The 15204-nt window shown below is 46.8% G+C and overlaps 1 protein-coding gene across 1 annotated transcript in view; it reads left to right on the plus strand.

Annotated features, from left to right (window-relative positions):
* Positions 1-11651, plus strand: part of CAVIN1 (caveolae associated protein 1) — a 35413-nt gene extending 23762 nt beyond the window's left edge. The window contains exon 2 of the mRNA XM_084804678.1: positions 6828-11651. Within this exon, the coding sequence (XP_084660804.1) occupies positions 6828-7517 (690 nt within the window). The 3' untranslated portion in view covers positions 7518-11651. The remainder of the gene's footprint in view (positions 1-6827) is intronic.
* Positions 11652-15204: the final 3553 nt, after the last annotated feature.

Consider the following 15204-nt stretch of genomic DNA (forward strand, 5'->3'; position numbering starts at 1 on the left):
CTCCAGGGATGGGGTGAGGGAGAAAAAGGGGTTGCAAAAATCATGGGGGAAGTGGCTTGCAATAACTGTAAGTATGGGTTTCAAGATGTCTTGAGTGGGTGTCAAACAGTCTCCTCCTAGCTGCATGTCTGTATAAGCACAGGGCTGAGTTGCAGGTGGGGCAGCCAATAGCAGACCTAGATGTTACACCGCCTAATGCTACTATGGGAGTGAAGGCTGGAGGGGCATTTTTCAGGGGAAATTGCTGGGTGGAAAGGGGATGTTAACCCTTCCACCACTCAATGATTCTCCCCCCTCACCTATTCTCTTTTGTCCATTCCCCCCTTCTCCCCATCCCCAGCAGATGGTGAAAATGGAAGTAAGCCTGGCTTGGGGAGCAGGGGAGGAGGGGAGACTTAGCCAAGGAGTTGTGAGGGGAAATTAGCAGGCACAGGAAGAGTTAAGCTTTCCTCCCATCTATTCTGTCCCCCTCCATACTATTAACCAGCATGCCCATTTGGGAAGCACCTACCGGCCAGCATAGGGTTAAATCCAACATCTTACTTAGAGTAGGCCCATTGAAATTACTGGGAGTTAAGTTAATCATGCCTAACTTAAGTCCCATTCATTTCAATGGGGTAGGACTAAGTTTGGGTTTAACCCATTACACGTAGTACTACTCTAAATGGGCATTCACATGCATAATCATATTCATTTGGATAAGGAGAGGTTTGGGATGATTCCCACATTTCCTGCTTTGTTTGTGAATTGTGAGGCTCTTCAACTGCTTGAAATAGATTGCCCAGCAAGCCCATAATTCACCTTTAATATCTATATCTATATCCATATCTATCTGTGATGTCCTACTTCATGATTTTGGAATTTCAGCAATCACATTGTATGAATTCCAGGTGGCTTAAATAATGAAATGACAAATTACCAGCACCCAACTGGGAAACAAGACAGAAACTCATTTCGTTCAAGAGCTGCCTTTGCAAAAGTGATAGGCAAAGATCAGTTCACAATGAGGGCTTTTGCTGGATAGATTGGAGGTGCTTAAAAATGTTCAAGTTCCCATAAATCATGCAATTCTTCAGCAGGTAGAGATGTTTCTGTGTGTGGAGCTGGATTTCCACGTTTTGTAGCCCTGCCCCCTTCCTCCTGTGCTGCATTTTAACTCTCTCAACCTATGGCTGTGACTTTCCCCAGTAATTCCATGCCTCCCTCAGTACTCTCCTTTCAAATAGTACAACTCCGTGGGTCATAAATCTGCCTGTCTTTTGGCCTCAGTCCCAGTGCTCTGTGCAGCAGTGGCTATTTCCAGCATGTCCCGAGAATGCCAGGCAGGGATGCACACTATGTGCTGCTTGGGTGAAAACCAATCTCTGCTCAGATCCGCCCCCTCCTCACCCACACCTGCCTGCACGCTTTCCTGTCACACTGCTGGGCTGGGGTCTGTGGAGCGGAGAGCAAAGGGCTCAATTACCAGGGGATGATCCAGGCCTACTTCTGATCTGAGGTGGGATTACCTGTGTCTGGACGGTACCACTCAAACTACAGGGTGGAGGCTCACATAATTTTCTTTTGCATGGAGGAACATGGGGTTATAAAATGGTGCTCACTCCAAAGGCTAGAGTGAAGGTATGTTGAGCTATGATAGATTCACCTATCCACGATACATCATGGGAGATGTGGAATCCATTGTGGAAACGAAGCTTCTCAGAAAGACAAAAGAGTGGCGCTAAGAACCGGCCACACCTGTAGAGTTTGCGCTACTGTTCCATTTTTCTCAAATAAGCCAGATTTTCTGCTTAGTTGAGAAAATGTGTGTGAGAGAAAAGTTGGAAGAAGCTGCAGGAAAACATAGGAAGACGACAATCATTTTATATTGTTTTAAATATATGTTGCTGTTGTGGGTGCTATTTGTCCTATGTCATTACGTGAATGGTTTTATACTTTATATAATGTATTTTAATTTTTTTTTAATTTCTGTGAACTGCCCAGAGAGCTTCACCTATGGGGTGGTATAGAAATATAATGAATGAATGAATGAATGAATGAATGAGATGATGAAGTCTTGTGGATGCCCCGTAAAAAGTGAGTGAATGAATCACCATGGTCCCACACTAAAAGATGGCTGATTGTAGTCAAAGGCATTTCCTCAAAAAGAAAAGATCCCTCCACATTAAAAATGGGCATACCTTTCACCCTGATATGCTAGCTTCCTGTGTGCAGGGACTTTTTTTTTTCTTGTATGGAGGAGTATTCAGCCATGTGAGCCCCACCATGACATCTGAAGTGGCCCCCATAGTTTAAAAAATGATTTAAAATGGATGTAAGCAATTCATAAATATTGTTAAATAAATAAATTAGCACTACAACAGGTTTATAACTATAATGTTTTAAAATTAAGATATTGTGATATACAACTTAAAGTAAAGAGTGTTATAATGCTATTTTTTTGAAAAAACAACATTGTTTCTCTAGTCATTACCAATTTAGCAATGTGCTTTTTTCCAATTAAATACTTCCAATCTATAGTTCCAAATTTAAACCAACATCTAAACATTTTGGGGTTTTTTGACATTTCATGGACAATAATCAGGCAATTGAGCTTAAATTCATAAGTGCTTTAATGCTATTTAAATTTTTTAAAAATCAGTGGCTGCTGACGAAAATGGGAACTTCCCCATCCAAAGCAGCTATGCTATACCTACTGATGTGGATGGAACATAGAATGATGTACAAACGAACATGTACACACAGAGAAATGTAGAAAGTCAGTTGCATTTCCACTTGTAGGTTACAGTGGAAGAGAATGACCATTAGCGCTAGGAACTGCCCCTCCGGAAACAGCCGAAAACAGGGGAGAACCTTGGAGTCCTGATGCAGACCAGTGCCACCTCCTCCTCCTAGTACCCCGGCTGTCTCTATCTCCCAGTTCTCCTAGCACCAATTATTCTTGAACTGTGGTCCACAAACCAATGACAGTCCACACAGCATGCATTCAGTGACTCTGCAAGCCTATGACAGAAGTAATAGAAGGAAATAGCGATTATCTTTTCTGGCGCAAATGTGAAGTTCTGTTCCTCCTGTCCACTTGATGCAACTGTACTGAACTGGTGGACAGGACAGACTCTATGCAAAATAATAAATGAACACAAATCTGACATCCGAATGGCCAATACCCACAAACTGAAACTAATATTTCAGTCTCTTGGGACATTCTGTTACTGGCCTTAAGGTGGCAATTCTTGAACAAAGGAACTTCAAAGCAAGAATGAAGTGTGAAACTGCTGAATTAACACTAATTGAGAAGCTGACGTCTATCATTGGTGACTTGAATCCAGATTATGGTTTGTTTGTTTTATCATACTACAGGTGTTAGTTAATTTATCAGTATCAGGATGTTTATCAGCACTATGTTGTGAATAGTTGCTGCAATTATTTTGCATACGTCTAAGCGTTATCACTGCTTGTATTTCTTGCATTTCTTTCCCTCTCTGACCTCACTGATAAAGAAGTGTCTCCCTCAACTGATGTGGGGTGTGTGTGTGTGTGTGTGTGTGTGTATATATATATATATATATATACACACATACATACATACACACACACACGCAAATACATATATCAGCCAACTTGGGATGACATTCAGTACATCTGATGAAGTGGGCCCTAGTCTACAAAAACTTATGCTGTAATACATTTGTTAGGTTCTTGTGGCACCTTAAAGACTCTTTGCTGTTTTGGGGATAGTGAAGACAAAACAGGCAGCATTGCATTGCCAAGTGGCAGGTAGATGGTGGTAGATTTCCATATGTTGCATATCACTAAGATATATGCAATATGACAGCCAGTGTGGTGTAGTGGTGAGAGTGTTGGACTGAGGGCTAGGAGATCCGAGTTCTAGTCCCCACTTGGCCATGGAAGCTCACTGGGTGACTTTGGGCCAGTCACAGACTCTCAGCCCAACCTACCTCACAGGGTCATTGTGAGGATAAAATGGAGAGGAGGAGGATTATGTACGCTGCCTTGGGTTCCTTGCAAGAAGAAAAAAGGCAGGATATAAATGCAATTTAAAAAAATGCATCTTTTCAAGATGCTACAATTCAGGACCTATTGAATAGGCACCTAATCATAACATCCCACATTCTTTTGCGTTGCTTTGGACGAGAGCCCTATCAAGTCATGTGCACCAGGGGGCGCCCTTCGACATTCAGTCTTTCGGCATGTGGATGCCACAGGTGTGTTTTAGAGCCACTGTGCCAGACCTTGCAGAGCGTGCTTTTTTCCAGCAGCAATAGTGGTGGGGGAAGGATTGTGGGGGAAAGAGCCTTGTGGGGCAGAAATAGTTTAGCTGCTCTTAGCCACTTAAAAAAGTTAATTATAATTTAATTAATTATGCTTTAATACTTATTAAAGATGGTATTTAAACCATCTTTACCTCATCTTTCCAATAAGCCGGGCAGCTTCCAATCCAATCGGACGAGATCAGGTCTGGCCTATGTGTAGGGATGTACGAATCCCTTACCTGGTTCCGGTTGGGGCATCCGCTGGGGGGGGGAGGCGCTCCGTCCCTCCCCCCAGAATCCTCGATGGGGGGGAGGCGATCCAGTCCTCCCCCCCAGAATCCTGCCCAGCTGGCTCTGCTCCGCGGCGGCTCTGCAGAGCAGCTGGCCAGGGCTGTCCGCAGCCAGACTTCCGGCTGCGGACGGGCTGCTGCGGATGCAAATGGCGGCCGCCATAGCAGCCGCCATTTGCATCCTTCCAGGCTGCCGTGATAGGCTACGTAAGTATTTACGTAGCCTATCACGGCATGCCCCCCCCCAAAAAGGCATACGCAAATGGCAGCGGCTACGGCAGCCACCATTTGCGTTCCCTATTTTTCACCATTTTATCCTACGAAAATATTTATGTAGGCAATTACGGCGAAAAAAAGGAACCGCAAATAGCGTAGTGGGCGATATTTGCGTTTCTTTCTTTTTTTCGCCGTAAAAGCCTACGTAAATATTTATGTAGGATAAAACAGTGGAAAATAGGGAACGCAAATGGCGGCCACCGTAGCCGCCACCATTTGCATACGCCTTTTTTTTTTCTCTTGGCTTGCCATGATAGGCTACGTAAATACTTACGTAGCCTATCACGGCAAAGACCAGAATGCAAATGGCGGCTGCGGCAGCCGGTCAAAAGACCAGCCGCCGCCACTGGAGCTGCCGTTGTCCGGAACATCCGCCCCAGGTAAGCTTCGTCCTGGGGGGAATCCACGGGGGGGTGGCAGGCCATTCCACCACGGATTTCGGGGGGCCAAATGCCAGTGCATTCGGCCTCAATGAAATTTGTGGCGGAATTCTCCGCTATCCCTACCTATGTGACCTACCAAACCTCATGGATGCAGCACACCAGCTGGGAATTGCAGCCAGCCTGAGGGCTTATTAAAGCATCTGCTTTTGTCATATGCCTGGGACAGCAAAAAGCAAGCAAACTAGCATGGGCGTGTTCTTGGCAGCCCACAATATAATTTGGTGTGTTGGAAGTACATTGCACAAGTCTCTTCTCCAGATAACATAATGGGGGGAGGAGAGAGAGAGAGAGAGAGAGAGAGAGAGAATGTTCAGAAAATGGCAACATCGTGGGGGGGGGGGCTTTGCAAATTCCCCCCAAAGATGAGACAAACAGTACATAGGAGGTGCTGGCAATACTTGTGTGCAACTGCATTTTGCACAGCACTTCACAATGACAATATCTGAGGGAGGGGATAATCACCCAAAAAGCATTCATTACAGCTTTGAAACTGTCTGCCGCTCTTCCCTGATACTGTATCCGCAATTGACATGCATTCATTGTTACTAATGAACTGATGAAACAGTATATTTTCTGTAGGAAAAATAAAGCACTGGAATGTTTTCCTTCCCCACATTGCTGGGTGCTGTGTGGACTGCCTAATGGAGTGATCTGTATGGAGGGAAGTCTCCAGTCTAGGAAAGAAGAAGCCTCTGCCCTCCTTCCCACCCAGTGTGATATGATGCCTAAATTGCTGGAAACGTTTGTGTGTATGTGTGTGTGCGTGTGCTGGGATCTGAGACATTTCCTCCATGCCGACCCATAAGTCACGTAAAAACCTATTGCCCTTGAAGTGCTGTGCTAAGTCTCCAGGCATCTTTGTAGTCCCACAGTTCTCTTGGTAAATAGATTTTTTAAATGCAAATCACAGCCAGATCAACAGCTCTACAGGTTACAGACCTAATCAGCAGCCAGCCACACAGAGCTAAATTCTCTAGTCAGCTCTGCACAATGCTAATTAGACTACAAGATGTTTTCTTGGTTGAATGCACTATGCTAGAACAATGTGACAGAAACTTGACTGGCTGCTCCAGACCCGCTGTCAGGAAGGGTCTTCTCCTAGGGACTTCTTCTGAGTGGCCAACATTTTAGACCATCTCACTTCCTGAAGTTGCTCCTCTTCCCTAACTCGACATCTGATCTTTGGGTCTGTCACTCCCAACTCCTCCCCTACCATAAGATCTGGCATTCCCATGGTGGATGGAGGGGTTTCTGCCTGGCTTTGATCCAGCTGATTAGCCAGCATCTGGAAAGACTCCTCTCTGCCACTGTCTCTTCTCTATTTCCTGCAGCTTTGGTAGATCCCCCACCCCTTTGCCCTCTTCCTTGTCTGTATCTGTTCCCATCCTTCTCTGGGTGCTTCTGCAGAGATGTGGGCCCCAATCCTTACAGGTAGTTCTGCCAAGGTGCATGCTCTGCAGGCCAGGGAAGAGGCCATCATAGCACAGCCTGAGGCTTCTTAGTTAGCCTTAGGAAGCTCACACTTTCCTCCTTGTGTCTTGCAGGATGAAGTGAAGCTACCAAGCAAGCTGAGCATTAGTAAGTCTGTGAAAGAGATGGAGAAAGAAGGGGAAGGGGAAGAAGTTCCGGCAGATGAGGGGCACCATGATGAGGGACATATCGAGCTCTCCTCAGATGAAGAGGTGGAGGTAGAGGAGATCATTGAGGAGTCGCGGGCGGAACGCATCAAGAGGAGTGGCATGCGGAAGGTGGATGACTTCAAGAAGGCCTTCTCCAAAGAGAAGATGGAGAAGACGAAGCTGAGGACAAGGGAAAACCTGGAGAAGACCAAAGTGAAGACCAAAGAGAACCTGGAGAAGACCAAGCAGAATCTGGAGAAGACCCGACACAACCTGGAGAAGAGGATGAACAAGCTGGGCACCAAGATTGTCACCACGGAACGCAGGGAGAAGATGAAGACCTCCCGGGATAAGCTGAAGAAGTCCTTCACCCCTGACCACGTGGTCTACGCACGGTCCAAGACGGCTGTCTACAAAGTGCCCCCTTTCACCTTCCACGTCAAGAAGATCCGGGAGGGGGAGGTGGAAGTGAAGGCCACCGAAATGGTGGAGGTCGGTGGGGATGAGACGGAGAATGCGGATCTGCTGAGAGGCGAAAGCCCTGAGATGAGCACGCTGCTGCAGATCACGGAGGAGTCGGACACGGTGCTGGCGGACAAGAGCGACAGTGAGTGAGGCAGGCGGCAGCGGAGGAGAGCCAAGAGCCGAGCATGGGACCTTTCACGTTTCCTCTTTTTGGCCTGACGTGGGCACACACGCACGTGCGCGCGCACACATACGCACCATATATAGCCCCCCTCCCCCAAAATGTAGTGCCGAAGTGCATTTTTGTATATTTCTGTTTCAGCGTATAGAACACAGGACTTCATAGCAATCCATCCAACACCATTCCTGCTACCGAAAGCTAGCTTGCTTTGCCAGCCTGCCGTGGCAACGTCGTACCCGTACCCAAAGGTGCTATCGACAAAGTCATCCATTTTTGTATGCCCAAGAAACACGCTGCCTCTTCGCAGTTCTCCTTGGTGTCAGGAATGCTTCCTGGGGGCCAGAAAGCAGATTGGACAGACAGAAGGAAGAGCAAAGGAGCAGAACCGAAGAAGGAAGGGTTTGCCTCAGTATGTCACTGGACTGGGGGGAGGGGGGAAGAGTTGGAATTGGCTGGGGAGGAACTGGGAAAGGATTGGGTGGGAAGAGGATGTGGTGTCATGTGATGGTGCAAGAGTCTGTGCAGCCCCCACTTTTCCAAGTGGTTATTTGGATGCAGGGGCACTCCGCTGGCCATATATTTGTACACATGGAAGACCAGCAACATCCACTGGGGAGACCTCTAGGCAGGGTGCCCTCGCAGCCACGTGTGCTCTTAGCTGCGCCTGTCTGTAAGCCACTTTGCAACATGGCTCCCGTAGGCGGCACTAACTTCTTAGTTGGGGTGAGTGGCGGGCAAGCGGGCGAAGCTGAGGCAGAGGAACAGACGGCACAGAGGCAGGGAGCAGGGTTGTGGGACAGCGCTTGGCTGTAAGCACTGACGTTTTGACAAGAACAACAGAGGCAGAAACTCTTGCCCAATCAGTGAGTGGTCTTGACACCCCTCCCTGGGCTAGATCCTGAACATGGCAGCATCATTTTCTACAGCTCCAGGTTGACCTCTGTGATCCTTCTTTCTTGCTGGGTTGGCTTGCAGTCGCCCATCTTCAACTGGGGTGCCAAAATTTGGGTGCTCTCTTGTCAGGTAACACTTGGGTCCCTGTAGCTAGGTGGACAGAACTGTCTCCTTGGGGAGAGAACGGAGGCGTGAGGGGTCGTGGGGAGGGAGTTCATTGACACAAGACAGCACACACACACACACTATACACACATCCTTCCTTACAGCTACCTCTGGCCTTTTTTGCAGTTTGTGGGGGAGCCTGAAGCCTCATTGTTTTCCCCAAGCGCAACCAAGAGGCCTCCTTCCCATGTGTTCCACGCATGCAGCTGGCCTCCCCTGCAGGCGTGCTGGCATCCTCCCAGGCTCCTCTGTGGGGTCAAGGAACGCAGGTCCGCATCAGGCTCTACAGTGAATTCTGCCATGGTGTCTCGGCCATTCCATGCCCACAACCTGCACCAAAGCCACCTGCTCTATTATTATTATCATCATCATCATCATTATTATTATTATTATTAATATTTCTATGCCGCCCCATAGCCAAAGCTCTCTGGGCGGTTTACAAAGGTTAAAACATTGAAAGTACAACACACAAAATTTAAAATATAAAAACCACACAGACAGTATACACAAAGACAGCATATATCTAAAAACAACTTTGAGCAATGGCCAAACCATAAAACAAATCCAGGATCAATTACAACTCATCACATGCTGCCAAATGCCTGGCAAAAGATGACGTGGGATGGGATGAGGTGACGGAGCTGCACGACTTTGGGAGCGGCGTCAGCAGCGCAGCCCCGCTGCCCCGATCCACACATGTTTAGGACATATACATACAACTTTAACAATAAGAAATCCCAGAACCCAATTAAAAACCTTATCATATGCTGCCAAATGCCTGAGAGTAGAGGAAGGTCTTAATCTGGTGCCGAAAATATGACAGTGTTGGTACCGCTGGATTATGGAATGATCTTTAGCAACTCAGCAACTGGCATGGCTGAGCTACCCGTGCTGCAGCAGGGAGGTAGGCGTGCTCTTACTTGACCAAGGAGGGTGCAAGTAAGGGGGGGGGAGCTGTCCCCACCACACTACACCTTCCTCTGAGCCTTTCTGTTCTTGTTATGGATCTTGTGTTTAGGAGCAGAGAGCCCAGGGTACCAGACATGCTAGGTCTTTATATGCCATCATGCATGGGGCAGAGACTGCCCCCTCTGAAGACAGCAAGTGTTGTGGGGCGGGGGGAAGGATGTGCCAAGCAGTTGCACTGTTCCTTTTCTAAGACTGCATCCTGGTGAGCAGCATAACTAATAAACTTTCTTTTCTAAAAGAGCAGGTGTGAAGCATTCTGGGGAGCAGCACTGCACCGGTGACGTTGCCAGATGTAGCTCACCGGCACAACTACACCTTACGGGTTTTTTAAAGCATGTTTAACACACAGTCTCACCCTTTTTTAAAGGGAAAGCAGTTGATCAGCAGCTGTTGCTGGTGGTGAGGAGAGGCAAACAGCTTCTCCTCCCTTCTTCTGCCTGCAGCAAAGGCTGGAGAGTCAAGGGGTGGCGAGTTTGACTCTCAAGAAGTCAGGCGGGCCAGAAAATACTACTAAGGAACAATTCTCACCCAAATAGCCCTGTAGCCAAGATCTAAAGGTGTGGCTCTCATTTCTCCCTCCAGGTGGCAGTAGCTCCCTTTCTCCAGGGAGAAATTAAAAATGAAACTAAAAATTAAAAAAATGAGCCCGAGGGTTCCACCCAAACACCTCCTTTTGCTACCAATCAAAAGGCATTGAGCAGCTATTCCGTCTTTTCTTTAGTGGATTTTTTTTGTGGTAAGAAAAAAGAAGAAGTGGGAAAAAGAAGCAGCAGTGGGAAAACACTGCAGGCAGGCGATTGCATAATAAAAGCCTCATCTTGAAGCTGCAAGGGACACAATTGTTGTTGGATCATTGGTACGGTTCACCCTGGCTGGCCAGAACTATTTTCATGGGGTGCTTCCAGACAAGCCTTTTATCTTGCAGTGGATCCTGCCTCAAACATGGAATTTTACAGGGGCCGAATCTACACATAGCAGTTATACCGTGATCATACCGTTACCATAACTATTGTTGCCCATTGGTGTCATGTGTACCAATAGTTATGATAACGGTATAACTGCTATGTGTAGATTCAGCCACGGTGTCCAGGTGTTGTTTTCCATCTCATGTTTTCTTACTGCTTCTTCTGTCTCTTTTCTTGACACACAAGCTTTTCTACACAAGACTGTTAATCAGCTGTGAATCTGCTCTATCTACTTTCAGTTTCGTTGCAGAATCAGAATTGAGATCCAAGCACTGCATGAGGAGCGTTTCCCGCTTCTCCACTACATAACCTCTAGGTTGCATTGTGCTATAGCGGAACAGCACAAACATGCAAGAGGCAAGGGCACTTTCTTTCTGTGTCACAATTAAATGCTGCATTTCCCTTGCTTTAAAAAAACTGGTTAGACAGAGAAGGGTAACAACATTGTTGAAAGAACCCATAAACAACTGTGAGTAGGGAATGACGAGCGCACGATAGATGCCTTGTGTAAAAACCCCCCCATCCAACAAAAAAACATTAAGGAGGAAAAGATGGAATAGCTGCACAATGCCTTTTGATTGGTTGTGCCAGGAGCCCTCCATCTGGAAGCACTCGTAGTGGGCCACTTTGTGACAGAAGTGAGGAATAGCAGGCCAGCATCTCATCCCTACCTTCTATGGTAGCCTGAATGCAAGTTTTGTTGTCGCCACAGATGCCACTTTTCCACATCTCCTTTGACTCTGGGTTGGCAAGTGGTGTGTATTATATTGTAACTTCTATGGGCCAGATCTGGACCAAAGGCCTCCAGTTACTGACCATTAGTATTCACTCTAGTAGCAAACTCAGGTAGTGAGTGCCAACACACATGAAACCAACATGGAGCCGCTAAGAAACAAGAGGGAGGTATAAGCATCGGTTGAGGAAACCTGAAATTTGCTAAACAACCACAACCAATGAGGACTTGGAAAAGAAAACTGGAAAACTGGGAGGAGGGGATGGAATGGATATCCTAGGGCAGGACATGTCTGGCTGGAACGGAATAGGAAAACTGTTAGAAGAATATATTTTCTTGCAGGTCCTACTTGTTTATTAAAAATGTTTTATACCCTGCCTTTTGATTCCAAATCTACCAGGCAGCTAGCAAACTTCATACCACAACGGTACAGGTAAAACACAATGTAACAACTAACACAAAACAAAAATGACAACAGAAACCCTGTTGGGCAGCAACAGAGGACATCTCTACACCAGCCAAAAATCCTGCATTTAAAAGGGGGCTTTCTGCTTCTGTTTTAAATGCAGGATCACAACAACCTTTTTCACATGCTTCCTTTTCCCCCACCCCTTCCCCCTCCTTCTCCCCATATCTGAGTCTTGCATTCTCTTTCATTGATCTCGCTCTTCTTCTTGCCCCTTTTCCTCTTTTCACGGAGGAAACTGAAGCGGAACCAACAGGGTAATTTAATAGCTCATTATCTGCGATCTATTTAAAAACGGAACAAAGGGCATTTAGTGCAGGAGACGCCCTGGAGGGACACGGCGTCATGTAAAGAGCCCGCAGATGTCCATGAGGGAGCGGTCTCAATCGCACGATAAAAGCCCGGTGTGAAGGAGCCCAGAGAGTCAGTAGCAACAAGCAGCTTATAAATCAACAGATAATGAACCCCAGCCAAAGCTCTCTGGAAGAGCACCGCCTTTGCCTGATGCCTAAAAGCCAGCAGGGATGAAATGAGGTGGACTTCCCTAGGAAGAGAGTGCCACTTACTTAACTGCCAGTGTTGAGAAGGCCCTGTCCTAAATCACCACCCACCATTACTCAGAGGGGGGCACATGGAGCAAGAAGTCGGCGTAATAATTTAAAGTGCAGATAAATGCATATGGGAGAAGACAGTCCTTGAGCTATCCTGGAGCCAGGCACTTTAGGGCAGGGTTGGGGAACCTTTTTCTGTCAAGGGCTGCATTCCCACTGGGCGGGGGCAGGGGGAATCTGTTGGCTGCAGGACCAAAGCCTGTGGTGGGCAGGGCCATAGACAAAAGTGGGTGGGGCTATCCCCCTTCTTTCCTTCTGCCATCCATTTTGCTCCCCCCACCGTCATTTTCACTCAGCTGCCAAGGGAAGGGCAGATCACTCTTGACAGAGGCCTGAACTTGCAGAGGATTCTGAGAATTGGGGTTGCATGAAGTCCGGTTCAGGGCCCCAGGTTGCCCACTCCTGGTTTAGGGCTTGAAAGGTTAAAAGCAACCTTTCAATTTGGATTCACAAACCAACTGGCAACTGCTGAAGTCAGAGAATGAGCACTGTAGTGTGCTGAGCACTGTAGAAAAGAAGACAGGACCACAGTAATTTTCTATAAAGGCAAAGAAAGCCCTTGAAATGGCATATAGCTCAATGACTGCATGCATACACCTCGTTTCATTTATTGCATTTCTCTACTGCCCAATAGCCAACGGTCTCTGGGCAGTTTACAAAGATTAAAAATCTTAAAAATACAGTATGGTACATAATATAAAAACTATTTTCATACAAACATAAACACAGCACACTCTGATGATGATGATGATGAACATAAGAAGAGCCCTGCTGGATCAGACCAAGGTCCATCAATTCCAGCATTCTGTTCACACAGTGGCCAACCAGCTGTTGACCAGGAACCCACAAGCAAGACATGAGTGCAACAGCACCCCACCACCACCCATGTTCCCCAGCAACTGGTGTACATAGGCTCACGCCCTCTGGTACTGGCGGTAACACAAAGCCATCAAGACTAGTAGCCACTGATAGCCTTTTCTTCCAGGAATTTGTCCAACCCCCTTTTGAAGCCATCCACATCGTTGGCCATCACTACATCCTGTGGTAGTGAATTCCATAGTTTAACTATGTGCTGTATGAAGAAGTACCTCGTTTTATCCTGAATCTCCCACAAATCAGCTTCATAGGATGACCCCGGGTTCTAGTATTTTGAGAGAGGGAGAAAAATGTCTCCCTATCCACATTCTCCACACTGTGCATAATTCTGTACACCTCTATCATGTCTCCCCTTACCCTCCTTTTTTCCAAGCTAAACAATCCCAGCTGTTGTAACCGTCTCTCATAGGGGAGATGCTCCAGCCCCTTGATCATTGTAGTTGCCCTTTTCTGCATGTTTTCCAGTTCTACAATATTATTATTAACATTTCTTGACCACCGCATAGCTGAAGCTCTCTGGGTGGTTTACAAAGGTTAAAACATTAAAAGTACAACATGCAAAATTTTAAATATAAAAACCACACAGACAGTATACACAAAGAACAGCATATATCTAAAAACAACTTTGAACAATGAGCCAAACTATAAAACAAATCCAGGATAAATTAAAACTCATTGCATGCTGCCAAATTCCTGGCAAAAGATGAGGTGGGATGAGATGAGGTGATGGAGCTAAATGACTTTGAGAACAGTGTCAGCAGCACAGCCCCACTGCCCTGATCCACTCATGTTTAGGACATATACATACAATTTTAACAAGAAGAAATCCCAAGACCCAATTAAAAACCTTATCATATGCTGCCAAATGCCTGAGAGTAGAGGAAGGTCTTAATCTGGTGCCGAAAATGTGACAATGTTGGTACCACTGGATTATGGAACAATCTTTCACTGGGGAGATCACTCCTTAATGGGCAGGGGGCAATTGAGAAGGGCATCACCCTTGTTGCCACATTCTGGGCCTCCCTCGGAGGAGGCACTTGAAGGAGGGCTTTAAACGATGAGCATAGCAATAAGAGTTGGTTCATGCCACGAGAGGCACTCCATCAGGTATTTATTTGTTTGTTTATTTGTTTGTTTGTTTAATTTCTTAATCACCCATCTGGCCGGTCACCTGGCCACTCTGGGCGATGTACAATGGTACAATTTAAAACAGTAAAATTATATATTAAAACATTATTTAAAAATAACCTAACTCACTCTAAATGCCTGCCTGAAAAACCAAGTTTTCAGTGCGTGGCGGAAGCTCATTAAAGAGGGGGCATGGCAGAGTTCCCTAGGGAGGGAGTTCCACAGAGTGGGGGCCACCACAGAGAAGGCCCTCTCCCTCATCCTCACCAGCCTAGCTGTCCTAGCTGATGGGACAGAGAGAAGGCCATCTGAGACTTGTTAAGTGGCCTGTCTGGTGTTGCTGGAGGCACTCCTTGAGATAGGCTGGGCCAGAACCGCATAAGGTTTTAAAGGTCAAAACCAACACCTTGAATTTGGCCCGGAAAACAACTGGTAACCAGTGTAATTCCTTCACCACTGGAGTGATGTGATCACACCGGCAGCTGCGCCAGTTGCAGCTTCCGAACCGTCTTCAAGGTAACCCCACGTAGAGTGCATTACAGTAGTCTAGATGAGAGGAGACCAGGGCATGTACTACAGATGGGAGCATATGGTCGGGAAGGTAGGGGTGCAGCCGTCATATCAGATGGAGTTGGTACAACGCTGTCCGGCTCACGGCTGACAGCTGAGCCTCCATGGACAGCTGGGAGTCTAAAATGACTCCCAGGCTGTGGACCTGGTCTTTCAAAGGTAGCCGTACCCCACTCAACACCAGGTCAACATCCCCCAACCTCTTCTTGTCTCCCACCAAAAGTACCTCGGTCTTGTCAGGGTTCAGGTTCAGTTTATTCCTCCCCATCCAGCCACTCA

The sequence above is a fragment of the Heloderma suspectum genome, chromosome 6 (assembly GCF_057233095.1).
Source record: "Heloderma suspectum isolate Gila_16-S chromosome 6, 16-S_ref, whole genome shotgun sequence".
NCBI classification, from domain to species: Eukaryota; Metazoa; Chordata; class Lepidosauria; order Squamata; family Helodermatidae; genus Heloderma; species Heloderma suspectum.